The sequence below is a fragment of the Apaloderma vittatum genome, unplaced genomic scaffold (assembly GCF_000703405.1).
Source record: "Apaloderma vittatum isolate BGI_N311 unplaced genomic scaffold, ASM70340v1 scaffold12507, whole genome shotgun sequence".
Taxonomy (NCBI): Eukaryota; Metazoa; Chordata; class Aves; order Trogoniformes; family Trogonidae; genus Apaloderma; species Apaloderma vittatum.
This window is the reverse complement of record NW_009727868.1, coordinates 6258-17850: the sequence shown is the minus strand read 5'-3', so window position 1 is coordinate 17850 and position 11593 is coordinate 6258. Positions and strand designations below refer to the sequence as shown.

The 11593-nt window shown below is 43.8% G+C and overlaps 1 protein-coding gene across 1 annotated transcript in view; it reads left to right on the top strand.

The window, feature by feature from the left end:
* Positions 1 to 736: 736 nt before the first annotated feature.
* Positions 737 to 11593, top strand: part of LOC104277265 (protein crumbs homolog 1-like) — a gene marked incomplete at both ends in the record, with an annotated part of 11025 nt that continues 168 nt past the window's right edge. Inside the window, 3 exons of the mRNA XM_009873850.1 lie at positions 737 to 1318; positions 6837 to 7032; positions 10097 to 10236. Coding sequence (XP_009872152.1) covers positions 737 to 1318; positions 6837 to 7032; positions 10097 to 10236 — 918 coding nt within the window. The remainder of the gene's footprint in view (positions 1319 to 6836; positions 7033 to 10096; positions 10237 to 11593) is intronic.

The following is an 11593-nucleotide window of genomic DNA, read 5'->3' as shown; positions in this document are numbered from 1 at the left end:
GCTTTTTTAGGTCACTATTTGTATGGTTCCTCTCTTCTAGGGAGTTGATATCAGTAAATAACCACGCGCCTTCCTTCTCTCCATTAATCACTGTCTGTGAGGTTTCATCTGCCACGTTCACCGCGTCCTGTCAGCCTCAGAGGGCTGTTTTGAATCTCAGGTGTTGGAGAGATTCTTTGCGGTGGGGACGCTGTACAGCTGTCAAATTGCTGTTTATTATCAGGAAGTAAAAAAATTAAAATGCATGATGGTTTGAACCACTTACTTGAGCTGTAACTGCGTCCAAGTCATTAAGCCATGTTGAAATCCATCACAAAAAACTTTTGCCAGGGAAGTATACAAAGTGGTGTTGAACTGAAAAATGTGGTTCAACTCCCTTCTCTAGTAAAAAATAAATAAATGTTTGCCTTAAATATACCTAAATACATTCCAGATTGTTGAATATCTGTTGACAACCACCAATATTGTTGCAAGTGTACTCTTAATATAGTGTTAAGCAATCTTGACACTCCAGGCCATGGTTGCTGGAAGAGGCGAGAACAGGAAATTACAGGCTACTTGTATTTACATAATTGTTTTCATTTCATATTTATTAGTCTACTATGCATCGCACAGCTTCCAGCCCTGTTTTCTTCTCAACAGCCAACAAGTGGGGCTCTTGGTTTTGAAGCACAGTGAAGAGTTGCGCTTCTTTCCCTCCTGTTTACTCCCAGGACTTTTTGTGTTTGCTTCCTAGAGTCGCTCTGCACGAGGAACGACTCCAGGTGCCTGCCAGACCCTTGCCAAAACTCTACGTGCGCTGCTGGTCGTAAAGACGACACTTGCAGCTGCGCGGACGCATCAGTGGACAGCGTGGAGGAACTCTGCAATAAAACCTCTGATCCTTGCTCCTCGAACCCTTGTCTTCAAAACGCTACCTGTTCGAGCTCTGCTGGGAACCTCAGCTTTACTTGCGACTGCCCTTCTGGGTATAAGGGACCTACCTGTGAAACAGCCATCAGCGCATGCGACACGAACCCTTGTGAGCACGGAGGCACCTGCCAAAACGGCCTGGCTGGGCTCACTTGCCTTTGCAGCGCAGGATACACGGGTACGCTCTGTGAGCTGGATTTCGACGAATGCATTTCTGAACCGTGCCACAACGGAGCGGTGTGCAGGGATGGGGTCGATGAATACTCCTGCTACTGCGTGCCAGGCTACCAAGGCAAGCACTGTGACCTGGAAGTGAATGAATGCATGTCAGACCCCTGCCTGCATGGGGCAACGTGTCTCAACCAGATCGGACAGTACGACTGCATCTGTCCACTTGGGTACACAGGTAAGCGCGGTTAAAGCAACTTTTTCCTGATGCTGTGGAGAACCATCATAATTCATGTTCCAAGCTCAGCTCCTGCACCCACACAATTATTTCATCATATCTCTACCACCACCTTGCTTTCAGCTTTGGCACCAGTGGCTGTTGGTGCATTCCCAGTTACCCTATCACTGCGAACTGCTGAGAAGGATCAAAGAAAACTCACATTTAACAAACACTACAGAGCACTTTTGTGAACATCGAGCTACATCACGGGGCTAGGTCAGTGTTCCTTTTAAAAGAAACATTCTGAAAATGCATGTCCTCAGAGTGCTACACATAGCTGTTGGTCCTCAGACAAAGCCTATGTTTGACAGCGCTAAAAATCAGATCTAATTAAACTTGCTTGATTCGTTAATCATGACAAACTGTACTCTTAAAGCCAGATGTTTCATGTTAACTTCTTCTCTTCTGCCCTCCCCAGAAACAGAGCACTCATTTGCAACTAGGACATTACAGAAGTTAAATAGAAAAGTATTATCAGGTTCCCCAAAATGCCCATTTTTTGATAATCCTATTTTATGTGGCTCCATTTTTAAGGTACAGGTGTGATTTTTTTTTTCCTCTACCAAAGAGCACAAAATCCTTGCAGGAGACAGCTCCCTTCAGATTTTAAAGCTGTGTTCAGGGCTAGGACTGCAAGAGGTTGTACGCTAAATCATTAAAAGGTAAAAAAGGTAGGCATTTTAGTGATAGATTGCCAGTCAGGTAAGCAAAGGGAAAAGGAAAAGAAAAAAAGAAGGGAAAAAACCACCTATGGCTTCAGGTGATTCAAATGAATAAGAAAGAAGAGATGTGGTTTACAGCTCCATCCCCAAATCCCCATCCAGAAGGGGAAGTCAGAGGTAAAAAGCAGCTTTCCTGTGCCTGACACAGCACTTGTTGGAAGGCAGCCCTCGGTTAATACCCCTCATGAGCATGGAGAATGTTATTTGAAGGAAGCTTGTTACCTTCCTGCCACCCCGCTGCTGCCAGCGGGTGTCTGAGCCCTGGCCAGCCGAGGAGAAAACTACACAACCGGGGGAAAGCCAAAGAGCAGAAGGAAGGAAAAACCTATTAACAACCAGCATGGTTACCCTGCAATGATCCGACTCAGCCCAGACCTTCTGTTGTACTCAGGAAACTGTATTTGTTTAACTGGCGCTGTTAGTGGGGTCCAGACCTGGATCCACAGCCTGGCAGCTCGGTTTGAAAGAGACAGAATATACACCTTAGGGACAAAGAGAGAAAACATAATAAAATAGTAAAACCCTAACAAAAAGAAATGAGGATTTAGATCAACACAAACTGCTGGAGGAAACTCACGCGGCTGGAGTCACTCCACTCTCATCACAAAATTCTGCTGCTTCCCAGGCTGATGCTCTCTGCTTACGCCAAAAATCAAGCACTATCACCAAGTGCTCCACACTCAGCATCAGCAGAGTTAAGAAATGAGGGGAGAGCCAAGGAAGGTCGTCTAAAACACAAAGCAGAAGAGGCTGCACTGTTTCGACATGCAGCTCCAGCACTGCTTCCAGCAGCAAAGAGATTAATCATTATAATTCTATAGAGGAGTAGCAGACTGTTCCTTCATTAGTAAACCACTAGCTTTTAAAGGCTGTTTAACAAAATGACATATCGGAAGCATTCTTTTTCATTGTTTTCTGCACCTTGCTGTGAGCTGCACTAAACGCACAAGCCAGAGGGATTACTGGATGAAAGCCCTGAGGTGTCCCCACTGGTAATAAAAACCCTCACTTACTCTGTCAGGGGATCTTTCCAACCATTATTATCCTGGCCTGACACGTGGAATTATTGTGGGAAGTCATCCAGCCTCATCTCATTTCTCTAAGATGTTTAGAATGTTGTATCTCTTGATGCGTAGGTAGACAACGTACAGGAATTCTACAGCAGTAACGTTAACCAAATCCTTGAGTTACTGGCTGCAGTTGCTACTTGTTCCATGGACCATGACTGCTATTTTGAATGATTGCTATGCTGCAGCACTTCTTAAAATAGCTGAGAAATGTCACACATAATTCTTACACAAATGGAAGAGGTTAGAGCACACCAAGAGCCAAAGACTGGAAAATTTAGCATGAAATCTGCAGTTTCTATGATAATGTTCTGCATGTGTGAAATTATTTACAAGACATGTGTCACGCAGCTGTTAAATAACGAAGCTCAATTGATTTGTGGAAGTTTTGCTGGCTACCTTAATCAAATGCTTTTTTCCTCCCCCTCCATTGCACTAATTGCGCTTGCTTTTAATTCACCCCAACAGCGCGTGGTGTACAAGCCCGTTATTACCCACAGCCAGGTACACTAATTACCTTGCTGGACGCAGATGAAGCCAGTCCTCCATTGCCAGGAAACATTTTACTGGTGAATGTCAGGGTTGTGTGGCAGTTCCAAACCTCAGTCTCAGCCAACAGCAAGAGAAAGCATTTCAGTGACAGATGAAACTGGGCTAAATTCATTCTACGTGCGATACCTTTTACTATGATGTATCCATAGCTTCGAGGAACTCTGCACAATATATGAGGATCTTTAAGTTCTCATGCATTACTCTTATCAATATATATCAATACATACAGCATGCAAATATTTAGAGCAGATGCATCATGAGTCTTGGGCATCACCGTGGGATGAAGTACCTCAACTACAGATCTCGCTTCCCAACAAGCTCATGGCAGCATTAGTGTGGATGTCGATAACAAACAGCAGTTGCCAAGAGTGGAAAGCCTGTTTCCACCCTCAGCATTCAAGTTCGAAACCCGCACTCATCACGTGGTGCCTCAGCCACCCCGAGCAGAGGCTTCAGCCCAGGTTATCAGCTCTGCCGAGACCCCGAAGCACAGAACCGTGACACCTGAGGAGCCCAGCAGCACTGGCCATGTGTCAAAATGAAGCTTAGCAGAGGGCACGTGCATCCAAAGAGTGTTTGTCACAGTTCCTAACTTCACAGTGGGGAGACCTTTGCTTGGATCTAGCCCTGCTGATCCCCTCTGATTTTGTCTGCGTAGCGCAGCATCCTAAGACCTGTAACAACTCATGCGTGTGCATGGGTACAGGCAACTGGGGGTTAGCACAGATGTGCGTGCACAAAGGATGAGCCTCACTCCAAGAAACTGAAGTCTTCCCTCTGTCTAATTTTTGATGAACTCCATTCCTGTCCCTTTGAAGCTGGTGACTCTCCATGCAGATGATTACTATATACAGATGGAGGAAGGTGGGGACAGTTCTCTGTACTTGCCATGCCTGAGCACAGCACCACAGCGCAGGAGAGTGCAAGGGGTGACCTGGATACCAATTTCCAGCTGTACGAAGAACTTTCAGGTCCTCCTGGAACTACACTGTGCCTGCAAACCCCTAGTATCTTTGACCAGAAAGTGATTTTACAATATATCCGTAGGCAGGCAAGTTTGAAAATGTTCGCTGCATTTCCTTCCCCCTTGCCTGCATTTACTTTTTATCGATTGGGGCTGTACAAAGCACACAGTTGGACTCGTTTGAAAAGCACACAGTGTGAGAAGTAGTTCTTCAAAGAAGTTATAAATATCAGTTATGTCCAGTCTTTCAATTCAAGCCACTTGTGTGGTTTGGTATCTGCTCTAAGATGCCTTCACTCCTGGTGCTGTAGCCCCGCGCAATAACTGCAGCAGGGCTCGTCGGTGCTCTTTTTTCCTTCCTGGCATATGATATTTGGCGTACAGCATGTTTTACGACAGAATGTTAGACCGAGGTGCAAAAGCAGATCGAATCTTTTCGTCTCTTCTCTTCTCTTCACATCCAAGAAAGCCTGACAGCAGATTCAGCAGAGGCTGGGAAGGAATTCCCCCGTTGGCGCGGCGAGCTGGCTGGGTGCATCATGCAGAGAGAAGTTTTCTTCCGAGGCAACATTGCCGAAGGCAGGTTACTGGGCTTGATAGATTAAAGACGTGAACCAAAACAACAACGCCGCGTTCTCGTGTTAATCATCAGGCTGTTCTCAGGCTTGTAGTTTTAAATTTGGCTGAACCGAGGGATCAGCGGAACAGGGCTTGTTTTGTCACATGATTTTTAGCGTTCGCAGTGAGCTGTTAACGAGCTCTGGCAGATTTACGGTCACTAGACATGCTGCTGCAAACACATTGTTTACGATTACAGTGAATTCACAGGGCAATGACCACAGAGGGATTGCTCAGGAAAGCTGGATGTAACATACATTACCATAAAGCCATAAGAGAGTATCCCTGTGCTAGGGTCTCGCGGCAGCCTCCCGCTGAAAGTAGTGGCTAGTTGGTCAATGAACCTTAAACTGGAGGCACGGCACTGGTGACTTCACCCCTCCAGTGACCTCAAAGAAGTATGAAAAGATATTCTCTACAATTACAGCAGTAATATTTCATAGCTACTGGAGAGATGAATTTGCACTTTAGCGTTTAAATACGAAGAAAAATAGTTATGAGCTAACACACTCAAATTTTGTGCTGACATTTTAATATATTTCCAGGTGTTTATTCATAATATGCATTTGGGGTTTTTTTTTTAAAAAAAACAAACCACAACCAACAGGTGCTACATTCAAAAGGGTCAAAATAAATTGGTAATCATGTAACAGTGCTAAACCTTAGCAATCCCAGTGTTTTGAGAATGATGATCTGTGTTAGAATGTACAACGTTCACAGGACAGAGCTGGCAAAGTCAGCATAAAGCAAGAATTAGAGGTGAGCTCCTAAATAAATTGCTAAGATAATAGTCATCATCAAAATATCTTTGTTCCCATCTTTTGAAAGTCTGCCCTGTCACCTTGTACTGAAATCTTCCTGCCCCCCCCCCCCCCCCAAATGGAATCCATTTCAGGGCTACAGATTCTCTTTCAAGCATGAAATTGCCTTGAAAACTATTTACCATACTACTGCTACTTTGGTAAGCCAAATAAAAGCTAGGGAAGTGCTAGAGGTAAGAAAAAGAAGTGTATCTTTATCCTGCCTACTACCATAAATAGCTGTAAAATAATATTGGAACTGACTTAGTTCCATCAGTTATCACCGAAGAGAAGCTCCAAGATTCTGACCTGTTGCAAATAGAGCATTATGGACTGATTTATTTACTAAATCTTTAAAAAGAATAAGCAATAAAACACAGCTAAATAGACAATTTCCCAATAAATTCAATTAACTGTGCAGCTTTAAACAGGCTTTTCTGAGGTCATTAAATTACCGGTCACTTCTGTATTATATAAATAGGATAGTAGCATGGTTTGAAGAATCTGAAAGAGTCTTTCCACGTTCAAGCTAATATAAAAAGGTGTTATTTTATCTTTCTGTGTGGAAAACAGCTAGTTTGTTCTTTTGTAAATTCTCCCAAGCCCTGAAAAAAAAAAAACGGTCCTGCAGTGAACATTGAGGAGAAAACGCTTAAAAAACGAGTTACACAAATATCGTACTTAAAACGGTCCTTGCCAAGATCTCCAAAACTATCTCCTAAGTCTGTGTGCTTGTGCTCTTTGCTTTTGAAGGTACAAACTGTGAGCTGGAAATAGATGAGTGCACGTCCCAGCCGTGCCTGAACGGTGGGACCTGCCGCGATTCCCTGGCAAGCTTCGCCTGCTCCTGCACGCCAGGATTTCTTGGTGACCTCTGTGAAACCAACATCGACGAGTGTGCCAGCCGGCCGTGCCGCAACGGGGGACAGTGCATGGACAAGGCCAATGGGTACGGCTTCTGCAGCTGGGTAATGCTGATATGAGGTCCTGGTAGCTCCTCTGCTTGCACACAGGAGTGCTACAGCTGGTTGCATTCCAGAATTCTCCATGAATTCCAGAATTCTCCATGAATTCCAGAATTCTCCATGAATTCCAGAATTCTCCATCCTGCACTGATTTTGGTTTAAATTTGAAAAGGGTTAAATTATGCAAGTCTGGTGCCAGAGCCAATAGGACGACAAAGTATGTATGGCAGAGACTGAAAAGTACATTTTTCCACATTTGTACCTTTACTTTCAATATTTACAATGTGCTGTTTACCTGGTCCTGCAAATTGTCATTTGGAGATGAATTCTGTTTCTAACACTTGTCGCACTTTAGTTTCCAAGAGAGATGTGGGAGCGTATAAAATTGAGTTTGCCAACAGCAGCTGCCCACACTGACGAAGAGGGGAATCAGAAAAGAGAAGCAGAAGAAAACTGTAACAGTAGTAGATATCATTAGGATATAGAGATATCATTAGGAAATAATAGATAGTAAGAGATATCATTAGGAAATAATAGATAGTAATAGATATCATTAGGAAATGTGTCAGGAACATAGGACAACAGCTCCTATTCAAAACAACCTGCAGCCCACAGGCAAATCAAAAAACATAAACTAAGAAAATACAAGGCAACAGAAAAGTGAGCTTCTCTACCTCCTGTTAAGAGCCCTGCACAGAGGTCGCAGCAGAGCCCAGGCAGCCAGAGCTCTGGCATCCGTTCACCAATTCTGGATTTGCATACTCAGCATACGATAACCCAAACTGAAAGTACACATGTATAAGTTCAGCCTGAAGGTTCGTAGGTGCATCCACGCAGGCATTGCTCTTGGCAGTGTGTTTTCCAGTTCTTACAAAGCAATTTTGAAGATTTTAGCACCCCAAAAGTCACGCCAGCCAAAGGCGTGCTTGCCTTGAACAAGAGATTGAGTTCTGGGGAGGCATTCTGGTGATGTGGCACCGAGCTCGTCGAGCCCCTTTTCAGCAGCACTGAACGACTCCAAACAGGACAAAGCAATTTCCTATTTTCCAGCATAGCTGAAGCATGACAGCGAGGAGAAGGAGGTCACCTTGCACCTGACTAGTTCTCAGCAGACCGATTTAGTAACCTGCAAGCCTTTTGAGGATAACGCATGAAGTGAGCAACCGGGATGCTCATTCAGGCCAGGCTTAATCCTACTCATTTTTCTTGAGCTTTTAAAGCTGTGGTACGTGTAAGAGCAATTTTAATTGGCTTGTAATACTGCAGGATATCTGGAGAACAATTGGAGCTCTTACCACATTTGTTACATGATGAAAAGGGTTGGACAACAAAGCAATTCAGAACAGAAGGGTGTCTAGCAATTTCCTTTCTTCTGTGTATTTTTGGGGTTAAATGAAGAATTGCAGTCTTTAAACAGTAGTTATCCTTTTTCTGACTAATGCTGCAGTACAACTGAAGCTTTTGTGTGTGCCACCAGCTCTCACAGGAAAGTGCAGGGTGACGGATTTAACATTAAAAGCCACAAATACAAACAGCGAACAATATTCTCTCCTGAATTCCAGACTGATCTTCCAGTGATGTTTCATGAATGCAACAAAGTAGGACTTGATCTCTTAAAAAAACCAGTTTCACATTATTGAACGTTCCTCATTTAAACTCAACAATTTACAGATGTGCCTTAGTTGAACCTATGAAACCTGGTGTGTGCAGGCACAGAGGATACCTCGGCATGTGCCAAGCCTTTTTTTCCATAGGAAATATTCCCAGGACCTTTAAAATGCTCTTTTGATTGCATAGAAAAGGACATCCGCACATACTGCTTTCTGCGTATTGTGAGAACATCAAACAAGAAGCCCCCAAAACATGTTAGGTAGTATCTCAGAGTATCACTCTCAATAGAAAAAGGCATTTTTCTGCACACTCACAGCCTGCCCACAAGCAGGGCAGCCTCTGGAATCCCTGAAGGTCAACAGCAATGTCAAAGGCTTAAAAATACATGGGGAAAAAGGCACACAGGTGGGGCTTCATGTTAAGCAGTGAGTTTTCAATATTCCTCACCGATCCATGATTCTGAACCAAAAAGGAAAAAGGATCGTGGATTAAGGCAAAAAAATAATAAAAAACTCTTTCAACAAAGATTTTCACAAACAAAAATCTTTCACAAAGCTGAACAGCATCAAACTGAAGGCACATGGAGGAAATGTGTGAAAAATACAGAAGACTTCTGTTTTGAAAACATTCCTCTGAGTGAAAATTATTTTTCTGATTCACATCTTCCTCGTTATTTTTTACGTCCTGAATTAAAATGCCCCTGCTCTAAATCATCTCTGATTTTGATTTAAAAATAATCCATACACTAGTAAAAAACCGGTCTGCCAGAAGTTTCTGCTTATGTGCGCTTAAATAGTGCAGTAAAAAGTTTACACTTTTTTGTTTGTTAGACTGCAGGAGCCAGTCGTTCTCTGATGTTCCACTGAACAATCACCCTTTCTCTCCGTATATTTACCCTAAGTCTAAGACTTGGATATTAAGCACAGAAATTATCAGATTATCAAATATCTTGTTCAGCAAGATTGCCCATTATTTCAATTGCGCAGCAACCAAAGTATCATTTTAATGTAAAATAAAACCAAAATATTTCAATTTCTACCAAGAGGAAGGGATACTAACACACTTACTGCCTCTCCACTTTTCATCTTGTTCATAATGTTAAACCTATAAAAATCACATTGGAAATGACAGAAACATTTCCCCTCCCCCCTAAATTAAGAAGAGAAAAGATCAACAATCCTTAGAAGAAATGATCTGCCAAAACCAATTTGAATTCACAAGCAGGTTTTTCTCCCCTCAGACAAAACCACATAGTTCAGGGAAAAAGCTCAGTGCTGGTTCCCAGTTTCTGTGGTTTCTCCCAGAGCACCAGATGGTGGTCTCGAGCCTGGGCTCAAGTGTGCAAGTCGCTAGCCAAGGCTGCACGAGAAGCCTGCACGGGTTTGGGAACAAAGCCCAGACCCCCAGCTAGAGTGAACATTGCGTTCTGTGTTGCAGGTACAGCTGCAACTGCACCGGCACTGGATTTATGGGCCTGCACTGCGAGACCCTAATTCCCTTATGTTGGTCACAACCATGCTATAATAACGGCACCTGCGAGGACAATGCCGACAATTACACATGCCACTGTTGGCCAGGTGAGCTCTAAGTTCTCCTATAAATACTCTCTTTCCCCGTGTAGTAGATATATCGTCTTTTTTTTTTTTCTGATATAATAAAAGGTTGAAGCTACATCACCTTAGAAATACTCTATAGGCTTGAGCTTAGATGGGCTTCACTCATTGTGAGTGAGCTCCCTATGGGTAAGTTGCTCTCCCAGCTAAGGAATGCTTTCCCTGCACAGCAGAAGTTGGCAAAAAAAAGAAGTGCCAGTGTTATGGAGCAAAGACAGGAGATATGTCAAAGTTGGGATCTGTCTCCCAGTTGCTTAATCCTTCAACCCCTGAGTCTGAGCTGTGGCTAACCCTTTTTTAGTCTTCACTAACATGACCTTTAAACCAGTCTAAAAAATTACTTTTAAATGCATAATGTTTTCTGTTTATCAATAAAAATTACACTAGGTGTTACCTTGGGAAACTGATCTCCTTCATATCACGAGTGCAAGTTCTTCTGTCTGACAGTGTAGGGTGAAACGCGCTGGGCTGTGTTCTCCTGTCTCAATCCAGTGGGAAATGTGCCCACCCATGGCAGGAGGGTTGGAACTAGATGATCTTTAATGTCCCTTCCAACCCTGACAATTCTATGATTCTCCTCTACCAACAATGCTTGTATATCCAGCTGTTTGTAAAAGGGCTCCCACACCCCTGTGAGGACACAGACCCCCACGTCCTTGAGAGACTTTGTGAATCCTTCAGCATGAACCAGCTACAAGAAGTCTCTCTAGAAATTTAAACATCTGTGTCCTTACTGAGGATGCAGAATAGCCCACTCGTAAGGAGTACCTGCCATTGTGGTGTTGGGCTACACAGTTCTTGGTGCATAAGAAATGGAAAAGTTAGGCAGAACCCTCAGCATTTTCCAGAAAGTGTGGAGTTCCATGGCGCTGCAAACTCCAAATGAAGCACTCGACGTACACCAAACAGTTTATGTTCCACACTCTCCTCTGCCATAGGGAGGTGGTGAAAAAAAGAGAAGGAAAGCTTGACACAACCCAAGAGAGTATCTACAGCACAACGTGGTGCCTTGTTATCCACATGGATCTCCGCGTTAATTCCTAAAAACCCCAAAGCCTGTAGAGCACAGCAAAGTTGAGCTACCTAACAGAGCCATAGCCAGGTCCTGCTGCTGAGCCCTGGTGGACGCCCACACCTTCAAGAAGCAGAGGAAACCTTTTAGCACAGGACAGGCTCCAAAACCAAATGCACCCAAGTAGTCACAGCATATATTCACGGCAGCGTTTTCAGGTCCAGAATGAATGAATAGCACCATCAATTAAACACCTTCTCCTCACGGCTCTCCACAGGCTACGCGGGCCCCCCCCGCGCGGAGGACATA